This window comes from Kryptolebias marmoratus, linkage group LG3, assembly GCF_001649575.2.
Source record: "Kryptolebias marmoratus isolate JLee-2015 linkage group LG3, ASM164957v2, whole genome shotgun sequence".
Lineage (NCBI taxonomy): Eukaryota > Metazoa > Chordata > Actinopteri > Cyprinodontiformes > Rivulidae > Kryptolebias > Kryptolebias marmoratus.
In genome coordinates this window covers 22,148,768-22,161,741 of record NC_051432.1, presented here as the reverse complement: position 1 = coordinate 22,161,741, position 12,974 = coordinate 22,148,768, and the positions used below count along the sequence as shown (strand labels likewise).

The window sequence follows — 12,974 nt, the reverse complement described above, 5'->3', positions numbered from 1 at the left end:
TAATCATCAAAATTAAACGAAATAAACATTTGAAATATATGAGTTTGTATGTAATGTATGAATATAATATACAAGTTTCACTTTTTAAATGGAATTACTGAAATCAATCTACTTTTTCATGATATTCTAATTTTATGACCAGCACCTGTAAATATACAGAGCTTTCTTTTGGAAACCTTCATTAAAACACATATCTAGTGTCTGATGCTGCAGCCAGGTACTTAAACATGTTACTGATCTCCCACTGATGGGCTAACCTGGTGCAGAATATCAAACAAACGAAAAAGAACAACTTGTCCAACCCAGTCCAGATTAGTAGCAGGTACAGTGTAAAATCAGAAACGGTCCTTGTTGAGGAGAATGATCGTATCTGCCTTCTCAGGCGATATGCGTGAGCGTCCTGGCCGGATAGTGTCTCCTGCAGTGGAGAACACGTGTTCGCTGGTTGTAGAAGAAGCTTGGATATGAAATATGAAAAGGCGAGATCTGACGGGGTAAGTCTGTCGTTGGTAGCAGCACCATCGCAGAGTCTGGTCAACTGCCTGGCTAATGTTAGCAATTTCAGGTTATTTATCTACAAAAAAAACACGAGCTAACTTGGTATTTGCATTTGAGTTGACCCACGGTTTTAGGTGGAGTATAAGGAAGAGGAGGAAGGCTGGCGCAGTGCGTTACAGATGGACAGAGGGACACTCTGTTACTCCTACAACATGAACCTCCTTTGCACGATATAATCTTACTGCAAGAGTTGCACCGAGCCGCCTGATCATTTCTTTTTTTTAAATTTAAGTCACGCTCTGGATTGCCGCTGCACACGGTTCGCGGTTGCGCACATTTCCTGCGGATTCTTCTTCGTTGGTGTTCGGCAGCTCCTTCCAGTCGGCGGACTGGGTATCGAAACTAGGAATCGTAATTAAAAAATTTGAACCATTCCGAGAGAATCGGAGTGATGATCCTTGTTCCAATCAATTCCCGAGACTTGATGCCCAACCCTAATTACAGCAGTGTTGAACATATTTAGAAAAAAAACAACAAATTTTTATTTAAATGGTTTAGATTGCCAAATCATTTGAATTAAATGATAAAATCGGTATTTACACAGTAAGCTGGACTTAAATATGTCACGTTTAAGTATCAGCTGTAGGGTAAATGAAAAACCTCAGCCCATATATTACTGAGAAGTGAAATGAGCCGCAGACATACATCTGTAGAAGATTCAATTTCCTTTCAGTAGCCTCTTACTCCCTTGTGCTTCCTCGGTCTCCAGTTTTCTGTAGTAGGGTTAAACAAAAACAACCATTGGTAGTAAAGTTGGATACAGAGCAATAACATACCTCCCCAAGTCGCCTGTTGATCCCATCAGTTGGGCAGTAGACTTAAAAAAGGGATTCCTTATTTACAGACCGCAAAGGTGGAACTATACTTTCTAATTAATACTTTTCGTCTTAATCACTTCATCTCAAACAACTAATGCCTCACTAGGCTCTCAGCACGATGATCACACCTCTGGATGGTGTGACAGAAATATTCCTCCACCACCCAGCAGGAAACCTGAGTGCTGCAAAATTTTCTGTGTTGTCACACTACGCTTGTCAGAAAGAGGTGATGCTCTTATTTTTGGCTCCGTGATCTTTGCTTCTAAGGGACTGTGCCACACTCTTGCAACATGTGGCACGTTGCCTTGTCAAAACCCCATATTTAGGGCTTTAAGTCAGCATTTGGTTTAAAATTAAATGGCTTTGAACTGTGGCATTAGTAGCCGAGTTGTCAAACCTACTCTGAAAATGTATATAAACAGCTTAAATATAGACTAATTGGATTAACTGCAGGTAAACTGGTTATTTCTTACTGTTAAACATTGTTAAAGTCATATTTAATATCATTTTATCTGTAATTCAGTGTCTGGTTCCCTAAAAATTAAATTTCATGTATTTTCTTTTCCTTATTTTCTCTCAAACTTGTCATAGATCTGGGATCTCTGCCCTGGGATGATTTGGAGAATGACCTTCCAGACGAGTTGATCCCTAATGGAGGTGATATGAGCCTGATGGGTGGGATGCCTTCAAACGGCGGAGCAGCACCTGGAGCCGGTGGTCCAGGTGGCACCCCAGCAGGACTCGGTGGAGGCGGAGCGTCTGTCGTCCAAGATGCAGCTGCCAAGCATAAGCAGCTCTCAGAGCTTCTTCGGCCCACAGGTACAGGGCTCAACTCGGCAAGTGCTCAACCTGGCAGCATGGGGTCACAGCTGGGAAATCCGTTGGGCAAGAGCCCCCTTGGCCAGGCCTCTCCAAACAGCCACTCGTCCCCCCAAGCCCAAAAACCAGGAACACCAACTGGAGTAGCAGCACAGAACAGTAACAGTAATACTGCAGCCATGGGTCTGAGCTCAACAGGGTTCAGCCAGGCTATGATTAACAATAGCCAGGGTCATGCTGGACTGCTGGCTCAGGGCGGGCAGCCTCAACCTGGGCAGGTGATGAATGGTGGTCTTGTACCCGGAGCTGGGAGAGGACGGGGTAATGGGGTGGCAGGCATGCAGTATCAAGGACAGACTATACAGGGAGCTGCGTCAGGACCAGGAGGATCTGGAAGCGCATTGGTAGAGACGCTTACCCCAGGAGGGCAGCAGATGGGAGCTCATACCACCCTCAGTGCAGCCCAGCAAGCAGGCAATATGAGCAAGGTGAGTCACGCTCCCACTCTTTCACTTCTAGTGTTTGCATGTGCACGTTCGTTTTGAGCTGACAGAATATTCAGGGACACACGTCTCTGGCAGTATTTTGTTATTGAATTGTTAGTCATTCATATAATTTTCGGAGCATGCTGTGGGTGGAAACTGTTTTAACATTGGACACAAATTATCGTGATTCAGTAAAAAACCTGCTGTCTTCTGGCAGACAAACTTAAATCAGCTTGTTGATGAGGTGTTTTTTCATCTTTGCACAGTGGGGCCGTTTTCTTTCTGTGGTGCCAAATGAATCATGACTATCAGCATAAACATTCAAAATAATTTGACTTTGTCAGTGCGCCAAAATGATTTGTGTAACTCTGAAGCTCTGAGTCGCTTTGATACAAGAGAAAGTCTCATGTTTGCAGTTGGCTTTGTTTTCTTTCACCATTTTCTGCTTACCTTAACACGATGAAACACCCGTTGGCCCAGTTTGCAACACATTAATGTAATGAATCAATACAAGGAGAATTCAAACAAATTCCAGGTGTTAATTTTGAAACCTTTGGGTTTTTCTTTCTATCACTTACACACACATAAGCCAGCTAGAGGGGATGACTAGCAGCAAGGAAAGGGGCCTGTCTGTTTCATGAAGAAGGCAAAAAAAAACATGTTACAACAACGTGGATATGTTAGAAAGATTATGGTTTATTTATCCATCAATCAGGCTTATTATCTGCCACAAAGGAAAAATTGTAATCCAGCAATTGGTGTTGGTCCACGCACCACCACGACTGCAACACATTCAAAAAGATTTAGTTACTTTATTCTTCCAGTTCAGACTGCATTGTTTCTTGGGCCTAACACAGCTCTTTTGTACTTACATCAACCATGTAATTGAGATGGGTGTATACACCTCCTTCACCGCTGTAAATGAGTGGGGCATCTGGCATATGTGTGCCAGCTGATGTGGGATTTAAATGGTGCGCTAACTTGGTCTGCTCTGCACACCAGCAGGTTGCCTCAGTATAGTAATGGTGCAGAACTACTTTCTCTCCTCCATGCTGACTCAATGCCGTCGTTCGTTTTCGAATGCACCGACAACAACTCAACACAGTTTAAAAGCTTGGAAATCTGCACTTTTCAGTTTGACTTTAGAAAGCTCCTTGGATGAGAAGTGAGATGACTTCAAAGATCAAGAAGTCCAGAAGGAACAGATCTGTGTAGCTTGTACTTTATCTGTAAATATGAGCCAATATAATTTTTAAGCTGCTGCGCCTAAACCTTTAAAAAGTTCATACTGTGTTGCCTGTTTTAGTTTCAGCCAATTTAGTAGCAAAATATTCAGCATTGTGTGTTTATCAGCAGCATATTTAGAAAACCAAACATGCCTGAAACTTAACAAATGAACGTCTCGCTGTTTGTCAGAATAACGCCCAGTTGAAGTTTAGTTTAGATTAATGATTTTAGCATTTAACAGTTTTTTAGCATACAACTACAGCCAGTGAAGTATGTCTCAACAAACTTAACTCTGACGTGGGGAGCTCTAGATCTCTCAAAATGAACTTGATTACATTTTTATTACATTTTGTTTTTTACGGATATCTAGTAAAGAATAATAGGTTGATAAAAGTAGGGTTATCTGTGCATCATCCAACATTAAGTTAACTTTAAGTACGTAAAGACAACACTTCCAAAATGCATTGTAGGGCTGGAGCACACTGACCAGTTTTCAGCTTTTATTGTGGAAACAGAAAAAAAATGAGCTTTTTTTTCTGCTTGCACAGAAAACAACCTAAATTGATCAGTGAGCCCCATCCTTAAGTTGTACTTTGATGTCAAAAATTTGCTTTAGACATTCAAAGCAGAAGCAGGTCACTACTTCACATTGCCCATTGGATTACGTAGGAATATAAATATTTAAAATCTGCGTCGTCTTAATGTGACGAGACCAGGGCGATTGCTTATTTACTCTGGTAGCTGTGATCTGTGGGGCGTGGAGGAGACCGCCCTGCAGCAGCTGCTATGGAGAAGTGAACCAATAAGTTGCATTTCTGTTTTTGTGGTGGTGTTTTCTGCTACGCAACAGCTTTTCAATGTTTTTCTTTTTGCATTGAGATCACATGGTAGCGTTTGTTTACAAGTTTTGTTACATTTGAAGCATGCATAAAGGAAATAAGCTCAGCAGTCAAACACTTATTTTTCTGGCGTCTTCATTATTAGTTGATTGTTTGGTCAAATTTAAAGGAAAGGTTTGTATTTTTTAAAAAGTTACATTTTTTTTAAACACAAGGAAGAACAATATGTTTTAGAGGTTTTGTTGAAGACCCATTAGCAAATGCTATAGTTTTTTTTTTTTCTATGAGTGTGTTAAGCTCAGCTGGTTTTCTATTATTATGTCACCAACAGCTAATCTGGTGGTTTTCCTCTGTGTCATTTGTGTAGCTGCTTTATTGTGCTTAAACAGCAGGATGTAAATCTCTTTTGGTCACTAGTGTCCACAATCTACAGTCATTCCTTGCCATCACATGCTCGCGTATGAATGGGGGGAGGGGGGATGCTTTCTCCAGTTCACAATAGTGATGTAAGAGAGGCACTGATTGTAAGCTACGCAATCGGGTGAAATTACAAATGACTTTCATGGAAGGAGGCAGTCAGCCTGGCAGCAGAGCGGTGAGGTGAGAGTTGGCATCTGCCCTGTCTGCTGATATGTGGAGTGTGTCGGAGGGGAGGAGCAGGCTGAATGGGGAGTGTAACGGAGGGGGTGTGTTTGTGTGTCCCCCTCCCGCTCAGCTGTGTTGAAAGGCTGTCAGTGTCTGGTCGTCTCAGCTGGGTCTTTTTTATCTGATCTGTTGGAGCGGTGTCAACAGCCTGAGGAGATGCAGCCTGGCCCAGCATGGCAGACTCTGCTCTGGTCTCCAGCCTCATGGATGAGAGAGCACCAGCAAGTTAATCAGTGTGTAAAGCTAGACACAATCAAGGATTGTTTATCCTCTGGCGTTTCACATTTAAATGGTGCTAGACGGAAATAGACGGGTTTTAATCGGACGAAATTGGCCACTTTTGGAAAAAAAAAAAAGTTGCATTTATTGTCAATTTTGCATCAAAGAGAGAAAGCAACGAAAAATAAACACAGATTACCAGTTGGATTTAAAAAAATAATAATTAATTGCACTTTAAATGTTGCTGCATCTATAAACTTCACCTGTTACAAAGTTCTCTATTTCGGGCCCTAACTTTATTAAATGAAGATGGGAGGAGAGATGATCTAAAATGATTGTGTAACTAAGAGTTACTCTCTCACGCCAGAGACGATGTCACGCTGAGCTGTTGGGTTCCAGAGCATCTTTATGCTAATTTAGACATAATCGGACACCATTACACTGGCACAGCTGAGACAGCGCTTGTCTTGGCAGAGAGGCTCCTGTAGAGACAAATTGGCACTGAAATGGCTGAACCTTTGCTGCAATATTGGTTGGTGGAAATGGCTGGTGGAACGGTGAGAAAGTAGTGATATTCCTTTAGGTGGACTCTTTGGTTTAGGACCATGTTTACTCATGTCAAAGTTAATTGAGTAAGTGTGTCCAAACAGATACTTAACAAAGAAGTATTTTACATTTTCTATGAATAAGTTAAATTCGGTCCCTACAAAAATGATCTTGTGAAGTTGCTTGCAAGATAAATTGAGCATTTCAGAATTAAATTAAATTCGGTCTCTTATCTGCATTTCCAGATGGGCCTGGGTACCAATGGAAGTCCGTTTGGGGCTCAGCCTTATGGTCAGGGTGCTGCAGGACCGGGACAGCAACTAAACCCTCAGCAGCAGCAGCAGCTCCAAAACAAGGCTGCCCTCGCTAACAGTCTGCCGCCATTCCCTAATGAACTCAAAGGGGCCGCTGTTACAAGTGTGCCAAACATGGTCAGTCCGTTTTATGTAAACTTACATATTACCATGTGCATATGAACGCAGCATTTCTCTTTTTTTATATATATATTCGGGGGATTTTTTTCTGCGTAGGAATATCTCCATGGACCAAGAGTTTACGTGGATTTCTTATATCTGTTGGATTATGAGATCATTTTAACTTCTGGATATTTTTTTTGCCTTTTCACTGACTGACTTTGGTTTATTCATGAAGTTGCAAAGCAAAAAAGTGGAATGATATCACTTAAACTCATCTGCGTGCCTGTGCTCTGTCACCCGTACAGCAGCTCCAGCAGCAGCAGCAGCAGGCAGCGATGCTTCCACTGGCTGGCAGCGGAGGTGTGGCGGTGCCTTCGGCAGGGCCAACAGCCGACCCTGAGAAGCGCAAGCTGATCCAGCAGCAGCTGGTCCTGCTGCTTCACGCACACAAGTGCCAGCGTCGAGAGCAAGCTAATGGGGAGGTGAGGGCGTGCGCCCTGCCTCACTGCCGCACCATGAAGAACGTCCTCAACCACATGACCCACTGTCAGGCTGGAAAATCCTGCCAGGGTGAGTTCTAATTATTTCAAACTACAAGAAAATAGGAATCCTCATAACCAGATGTTGAAACTCACTAAAAGTCGGATTTCCAAATTGGGCTTTTTATTCGTAATTTAAATTTGGTTTCTGAATTTACTGTAATAATTCCCACTTTTTTTGTTGTGAATTAGATCAGTGTTTATGAAAGTAAGTGAGAGCTTAGTATCTTTAGATCATGTAATTGTCCGTTTCATTAACCATGGGATGTATTTTCAAGAAACTTTCGGAAAATAATCGTTAGATGTACATCTACAACTAAATACTTTTAGGATTTAGCCCAATTCAAGATGGCTGCCACAGCTAATCAAACTTAGAAAACACAAAGATGGCTATGTCTTTGTAATTTTACAGATATTGTGCTAAAATCTGGTGTGGTAGTAGCTGAGACTCATCCCTAACTCATGCTCCTGAGAGCAAACGGATCACGCTAGATCTCTGTTCAAGACAGCTGGCAAGATGCACTCCTTTTATTTTTAGGACAATTTAATGTTTTTGTACAAGAGGAAAAGTGCATTAACCTCACACATGCTGTTTTTCTTTGTGACTTTTATGTCTGCACCTTTAGACTTCTGCTACAGTGTTTGAATCTTTACAGCTGGTACTGACTTTTTCACAACATCAATTAAATTAAATGGTGCTTATTTGTGCATGGGCCTTAAAGCTCGGAGCCAACATAGAGCATTTAGCAGGGCTTAAAATAGTCTGGTTTCTTTCTGGAGAGGTTGCTTCTACATTAGCCTCAACACAAGTGAATCCAGTTGCACACAAGAAAAAATGGTTAAAGTTTTTCTACTGAGCCAAACAGCCTTTGAGTAGGGATTTTTTGTATTCATTTTTTTAAATACATTTGATTTGCTCTTAGCGTCTAGCTGTTTACACCCGTTTACTTTTTTCTTAATGAACTGTCACCAATTTGTCTTATTTTACAAGATTCTTGTTTTTTTTTAATGTCTTAGATCCTTGACTTTTTAGTTACCCAGCTCTCAACCAGGTTAGGAAGAACGAACTTCCACTGAAAACTCATGACTTTTTTTGGAAATACAGTATCAAGGTTACTTTGGCCATCAGCCAGAAACGACAGAAACCACTTCAAACAATTTGCTGAAAGAACACGTGAGCGCCTGTTCCTGCACACTTGCATTTTTTTGTGCTTTTATCTTAAACTGGGAAATATTAATCAAGTAATTCCACTTGGCTGTTTGGACTGATGTAATTTATCACGGGTGCCTAGCCCATAATGGAGTATAAACTTCAAATGTTGAAGCAACTGCTGCTTGTATTTTGAGTGCTTTTTTTTTTTAGAAAATTTTGTGTTTAAAACATCACTTTAGCTTCAGTAGACTGAAAACTGAGCAGCATCGTAATGACTGACTGACATTTCATCAATAAACTTACCGAAATTTCGAGCTTCTTTCACCTTTGGGTTAGGTATTTGGTCATCTAACATGATAAATGTTGGATAAATAATTAACTGTTTTTTTTTTTTTTTTTTTCTCGATCTTTATTTTCGCAGTGGCTCATTGTGCGTCGTCCAGACAGATTATCTCTCACTGGAAAAATTGCACACGACACGACTGTCCTGTCTGTCTGCCGTTGAAGAATGCCAGCGACAAACGCACCCAGCAGCGTGAGTACACGCAGCAGTTTAAAAGTGTTGTCGACTTGTCTGAATGCAACCGCAGACACCGAACGCAAAGCTTAAAGCCTCTATTAACTGTTCAGTAAGCAGAATGTGTAGACTGGGAAGCTGCTGGTTGTTCCTTTTATAGCTCTCAAATCACTATGAAGTAATATGTTGTTATAGTAAGATCTTATAATTCAACATGACGTTAAAAAGACTTAAAAATTAAAAACCAGTCAAGCAATTTGCATTCCTGAGCAATAATATTGCTCTAAATTCTTCAGAAGGGTGTCGTCTTACTGAGTTTGTAATCTGAACCACCAGAGGGTTAGAAATGTGATAAAGAGCAGAAATACTCTTTACTGTTTATTCATTTGCACAAAGCAGCTGGATGTTGGGTTGTCACCAAGTCATCCAAATCTGACACACTTTCTCCTTTTCCTTTAGTCTCTATTATAAGTTACCTTTTTTCATGATCATATTTCATTGTTTGTACAGCTTATTAATTTAGTTGCTTATTGATGACTTCATGTGGAGAATATTTTATCAATTACAGCATTCCAGTGTTAATCTGTTACTTTTTATTATGCTTGAAAATGTTAATATTGTGTCCACTCAGGGTATATACACTCATATATTTCCCCATCTTTTTAAGTTAAGAAGCCATTTTTCTTAATTTATCACATTGCCTTTTTATGTCAAACTCTACCGAAGGTCAGAAGTTGAATTAATGACTACTTGGTTGCATACTTGGATATTTTCCGGCTGACTGCCCTATCCCTCTTTCAGCTATGCTGAACTCTCCAAATTCAGGCCTCCAGAACCCGATGTCCTCTGTTGGCATGGGCCAGCCCAGTGCACCCACTATCAACGCCTCAACACCTATAGACCCCAGCTCCATGCAGAGAGCCTATGCAGCTCTCGGTCTGCCCTACAGCAGCCAGGCCACAGGACAGGCCACGGCCCAGCAGCCCTCCGGACAAACGGCGGGAGCCCAGAACTCCCAGGGCCAGCAGCAACTTCCACAGCAGATGAGATCCATCAATACTATCGGTAAAGTCAGCCCGGCGTGTTTAATTCCCAAAAACTAAGCAACCCAGCAACAGTCTTGAGCCACCGTTGGTAACGTTTTACTTTCAAGGAGCCAGACTTTTTGCAATTCTTTTGAGCATGCGTAAGCAGTAGTTCTCTGAATATCTTTTCACTCATTGTCTGTCAGTCCAGGTAATCTTTATTTTTTATTTTTTAAGCTGCTTTATATGAGAACGTTACTGAGGAAATTGTATAAATTGCGTTTTGGTGACAGACTGGTTGATGGGCCTAAAGGTAAAGTTTAAATAGTTTTTAAAACTGCCACTTTTGGCAGCAAATTTTTTTTTTTTTTTTTAAAGGGATGCGATGGCTCAAGAGCGGAACGATAGAAATTAAAATACTTGGTAGTTAGCGTTATGTGTCTAGAACAAATCTGACAGTCACAAATACATTATGTCCAGTTCTTTTTAAAGTTAATGAAAATTATAAATGAAGCACAGAAGCTGGGTTCAAACAATATCAAACTGATGAAGCTTGAGCCTTTTTGTTTTTAAGTGAAGCTGTGCTCCTTGCTTACATTGATTTGTTTTTACAGGTAACCAGATGACCCTTGGAGGTGGTACAATGGGTGTGACCACTTCAGAACAGACAAACTTGCACACAGACTCCCTTCCAAACACGCTAAACACTAACAAGTCAGTCTCTACATTGTATATTACCCTAATTTTTCTTTTTATTTAAGTTGTTTTTAAGAGGATAAATACGGTCTAACTATGTAATCATGTATTGCTTCGTGTAAGCTTTATCCTGTTTCCCTCCAGTCCGCTGCTGTCAGACGGATCAGCTGTGGGATCAATGGGAAACCTGCCCACAGCAGCACCCGTCTCTGCCACGGGCACCAGGAAAGCCTGGCACGAGCATGTCACTCAGGACCTGCGCAATCACCTCGTACACAAACTGTAAGAGGACACCACAGTCTGACTGTACACGATGTTTTAAATCCAGATGCTTGTGAAAGGCTGTCATTGCTACAAATTCTTCTTGTTGTTTTTGTTTGTTTTGTGGCAGAGTACAAGCCATATTCCCAACCCCTGACCCGGCAGCTTTGAAGGACAGACGAATGGAGAATCTGGTGGCCTACGCCAGGAAGGTAGAGGGGGACATGTATGAGTCAGCTAACAGCCGAGTAAGTTCATCCTAAAAAAAAAAGTGCCTCAATCAGTGTCCAAATTAAATTTCTTAAAATCATCAAAAATACACAGATCTAGAAATTCCAGCTTCAGATTTGTACGTTTTCAAAACCTTCACCATCTACAGGATTTTTTAATCATTTTCCCTTTTTACTTTCAGGATGAATACTATCACTTCTTGGCTGAGAAAATCTATAAAATCCAAAAGGAACTGGAAGAGAAAAGACGTTCGAGACTGCAGAGGCAGATCAACAACCAAGCGCCTATGGCTGCACAGGGGGCCCAACAACCCGGCCTTCCCCAGCCCAATGCCTTGGGCCCAAGACCGCAGAGTCAGTGCAAGTTTATATTCCAAATATAACATTAAACCTCAGAGTGTTTGTAGATGAATAAAATACAAAATTCTATAATCTTTTTGTTTGTTTTATTTTTGAAAGGGTTTACAGCAGAACAATAAATTTAACAGTTGGAATAAAGTTTGAGTGTCAAGAGGTTTTATCCAATTTTTTTCCCCCTCTTGCCCTGCAGTTTAATGGGTGCAACGATACTCCTAGTCCGATACAGAATACTGTTTGTTTTATATATAATTGGTCTCTATGTTTGTTTGTTTTACAGATGGACCCGTTTCTTTGCCGAACATGCCAAATCAGATCATGAATCGCATGCAGGTTTCACAAGGTGTGCATTTCACGTTACGACAATTCTGTTCATTTACATAAATCCATTGTGTTGGGTCCAGCCTGAGCTAAGTGAAGAATAAAATTTAAAAAAAAAATACTAACTGCAGTCTTGGTTTTTCATAATGCTTATTTGTCTGACTTCCTGTTTGTCTGTTGTTGAAACATTTTGGGGTGCAGGAATCAACCAGTTCAACCACATGACTCTGCCCAACACTCAGATGTCTCCGGCAACAATGGGAGCCCGAGCCGTTTCTCCTATGAACCACCCACAGCAAATGAACATAAGCTCTGTCCCGGCGGTAAGAAAACCACAGGAGTAAATCACAAACACTTTGGCATGAAAGTATCACGAGCTGTCACCATTTTATCTGCTATAAGCTACCGCAGCTTTATTAAAATGTAGTTAACGGGTCATTGTTCATTGAGAGATGGTTGTAAGGTCTTTAGGGTACTGCAGATGGGATAGTTTTTAGGTCATTATGCTTCTGATTTGTTTGGAGAACTCTTACCAACTCTCCTATGTCTCTGCCTTGTAGGTGGGAATGTCTCCCTCTAGAATGCCCCAGGCACAGGGGATGATGCCTGGGCACAGCAACCTGGTGGCCCAAACGCCCAGCCAGGGACAGTTCATGCCTCAGACCCAGTTTCCTCCCGGATCGGGTGCAGTTGCTCCTTCGAACGCCATGAATGTCACCGTGGGGCCCGGCATGGGCCAGCCCCCAGCTCAGGCTGCTGTCAGCCAGGTGAGATACGGAGAAAGATGAGGGGTGTGGAGCTGTTATAAACGAAGCCGCAAAACTGATCTGGTTTGGCTGTTTTCATTGACGACAGTTGCTGCAAAGCCATGCTAATTCCAATTTGTTGTCGGGGAACTAAAATGTAAAGCCATTAACCAATCATACTACGCACTAATTGCTCTTTAATTGATCATACCAATCACAGTGTGCTCTCTAAACCCTAAATTGTTTGTGGTGGTGACTGACCTTTTTTACTGTATGTTTGTCCGCTTATTTTGTGTGTGTCCGCCTGCTCTTTGTGTTTATCCTTCTCTCCAGCAGCAGCAACAGAACGCTAACCTTCCCATGAATGCACTCGGGCCCCAGCTGGGCCCTCAGCTAGCCTCCTCCCAAACCCCCTTGCACTCCACGCCGCCTCCTACCGCCTCCTCTGCCTCCACGGCCGGGGGGGCCACTAACCTGCCGCACACCCAGTCCTCCAGTCGGAGCTCCACCCCCACCCTCCCTGGCCCCGTCCCAGCCCCAGCCCAGGGCGCCACCCC

The 12,974-nt window shown here is 42.0% G+C and overlaps 1 protein-coding gene across 5 annotated transcripts in view; it reads left to right on the top strand.

Annotated features, from left to right (window-relative positions):
* Positions 1–12,974, top strand: part of crebbpa (CREB binding protein a) — a 44,958-nt gene that overhangs the window by 10,311 nt on the left and 21,673 nt on the right. Inside the window, exons 2-14 of one of the 5 annotated variants that reach the window (XM_025007896.1) lie at positions 1,968–2,683; positions 6,402–6,587; positions 6,878–7,142; positions 8,686–8,799; positions 9,583–9,846; positions 10,421–10,520; positions 10,647–10,784; positions 10,894–11,011; positions 11,176–11,347; positions 11,631–11,693; positions 11,873–11,994; positions 12,232–12,438; positions 12,751–12,974. The exon at positions 12,751–12,974 is cut by the window's right edge and continues 142 nt beyond it. In XM_025007896.1, the coding sequence (XP_024863664.1) occupies positions 1,968–2,683; positions 6,402–6,587; positions 6,878–7,142; positions 8,686–8,799; positions 9,583–9,846; positions 10,421–10,520; positions 10,647–10,784; positions 10,894–11,011; positions 11,176–11,347; positions 11,631–11,693; positions 11,873–11,994; positions 12,232–12,438; positions 12,751–12,974 (2,689 nt within the window). The remainder of the gene's footprint in view (positions 1–1,967; positions 2,684–6,401; positions 6,588–6,877; positions 7,143–8,685; positions 8,800–9,582; positions 9,847–10,420; positions 10,521–10,646; positions 10,785–10,893; positions 11,012–11,175; positions 11,348–11,630; positions 11,694–11,872; positions 11,995–12,231; positions 12,439–12,750) is intronic. The other 4 variants (XM_025007897.2, XM_037974640.1, XM_025007898.2 and 1 more) reach the window with 4 other exon arrangements.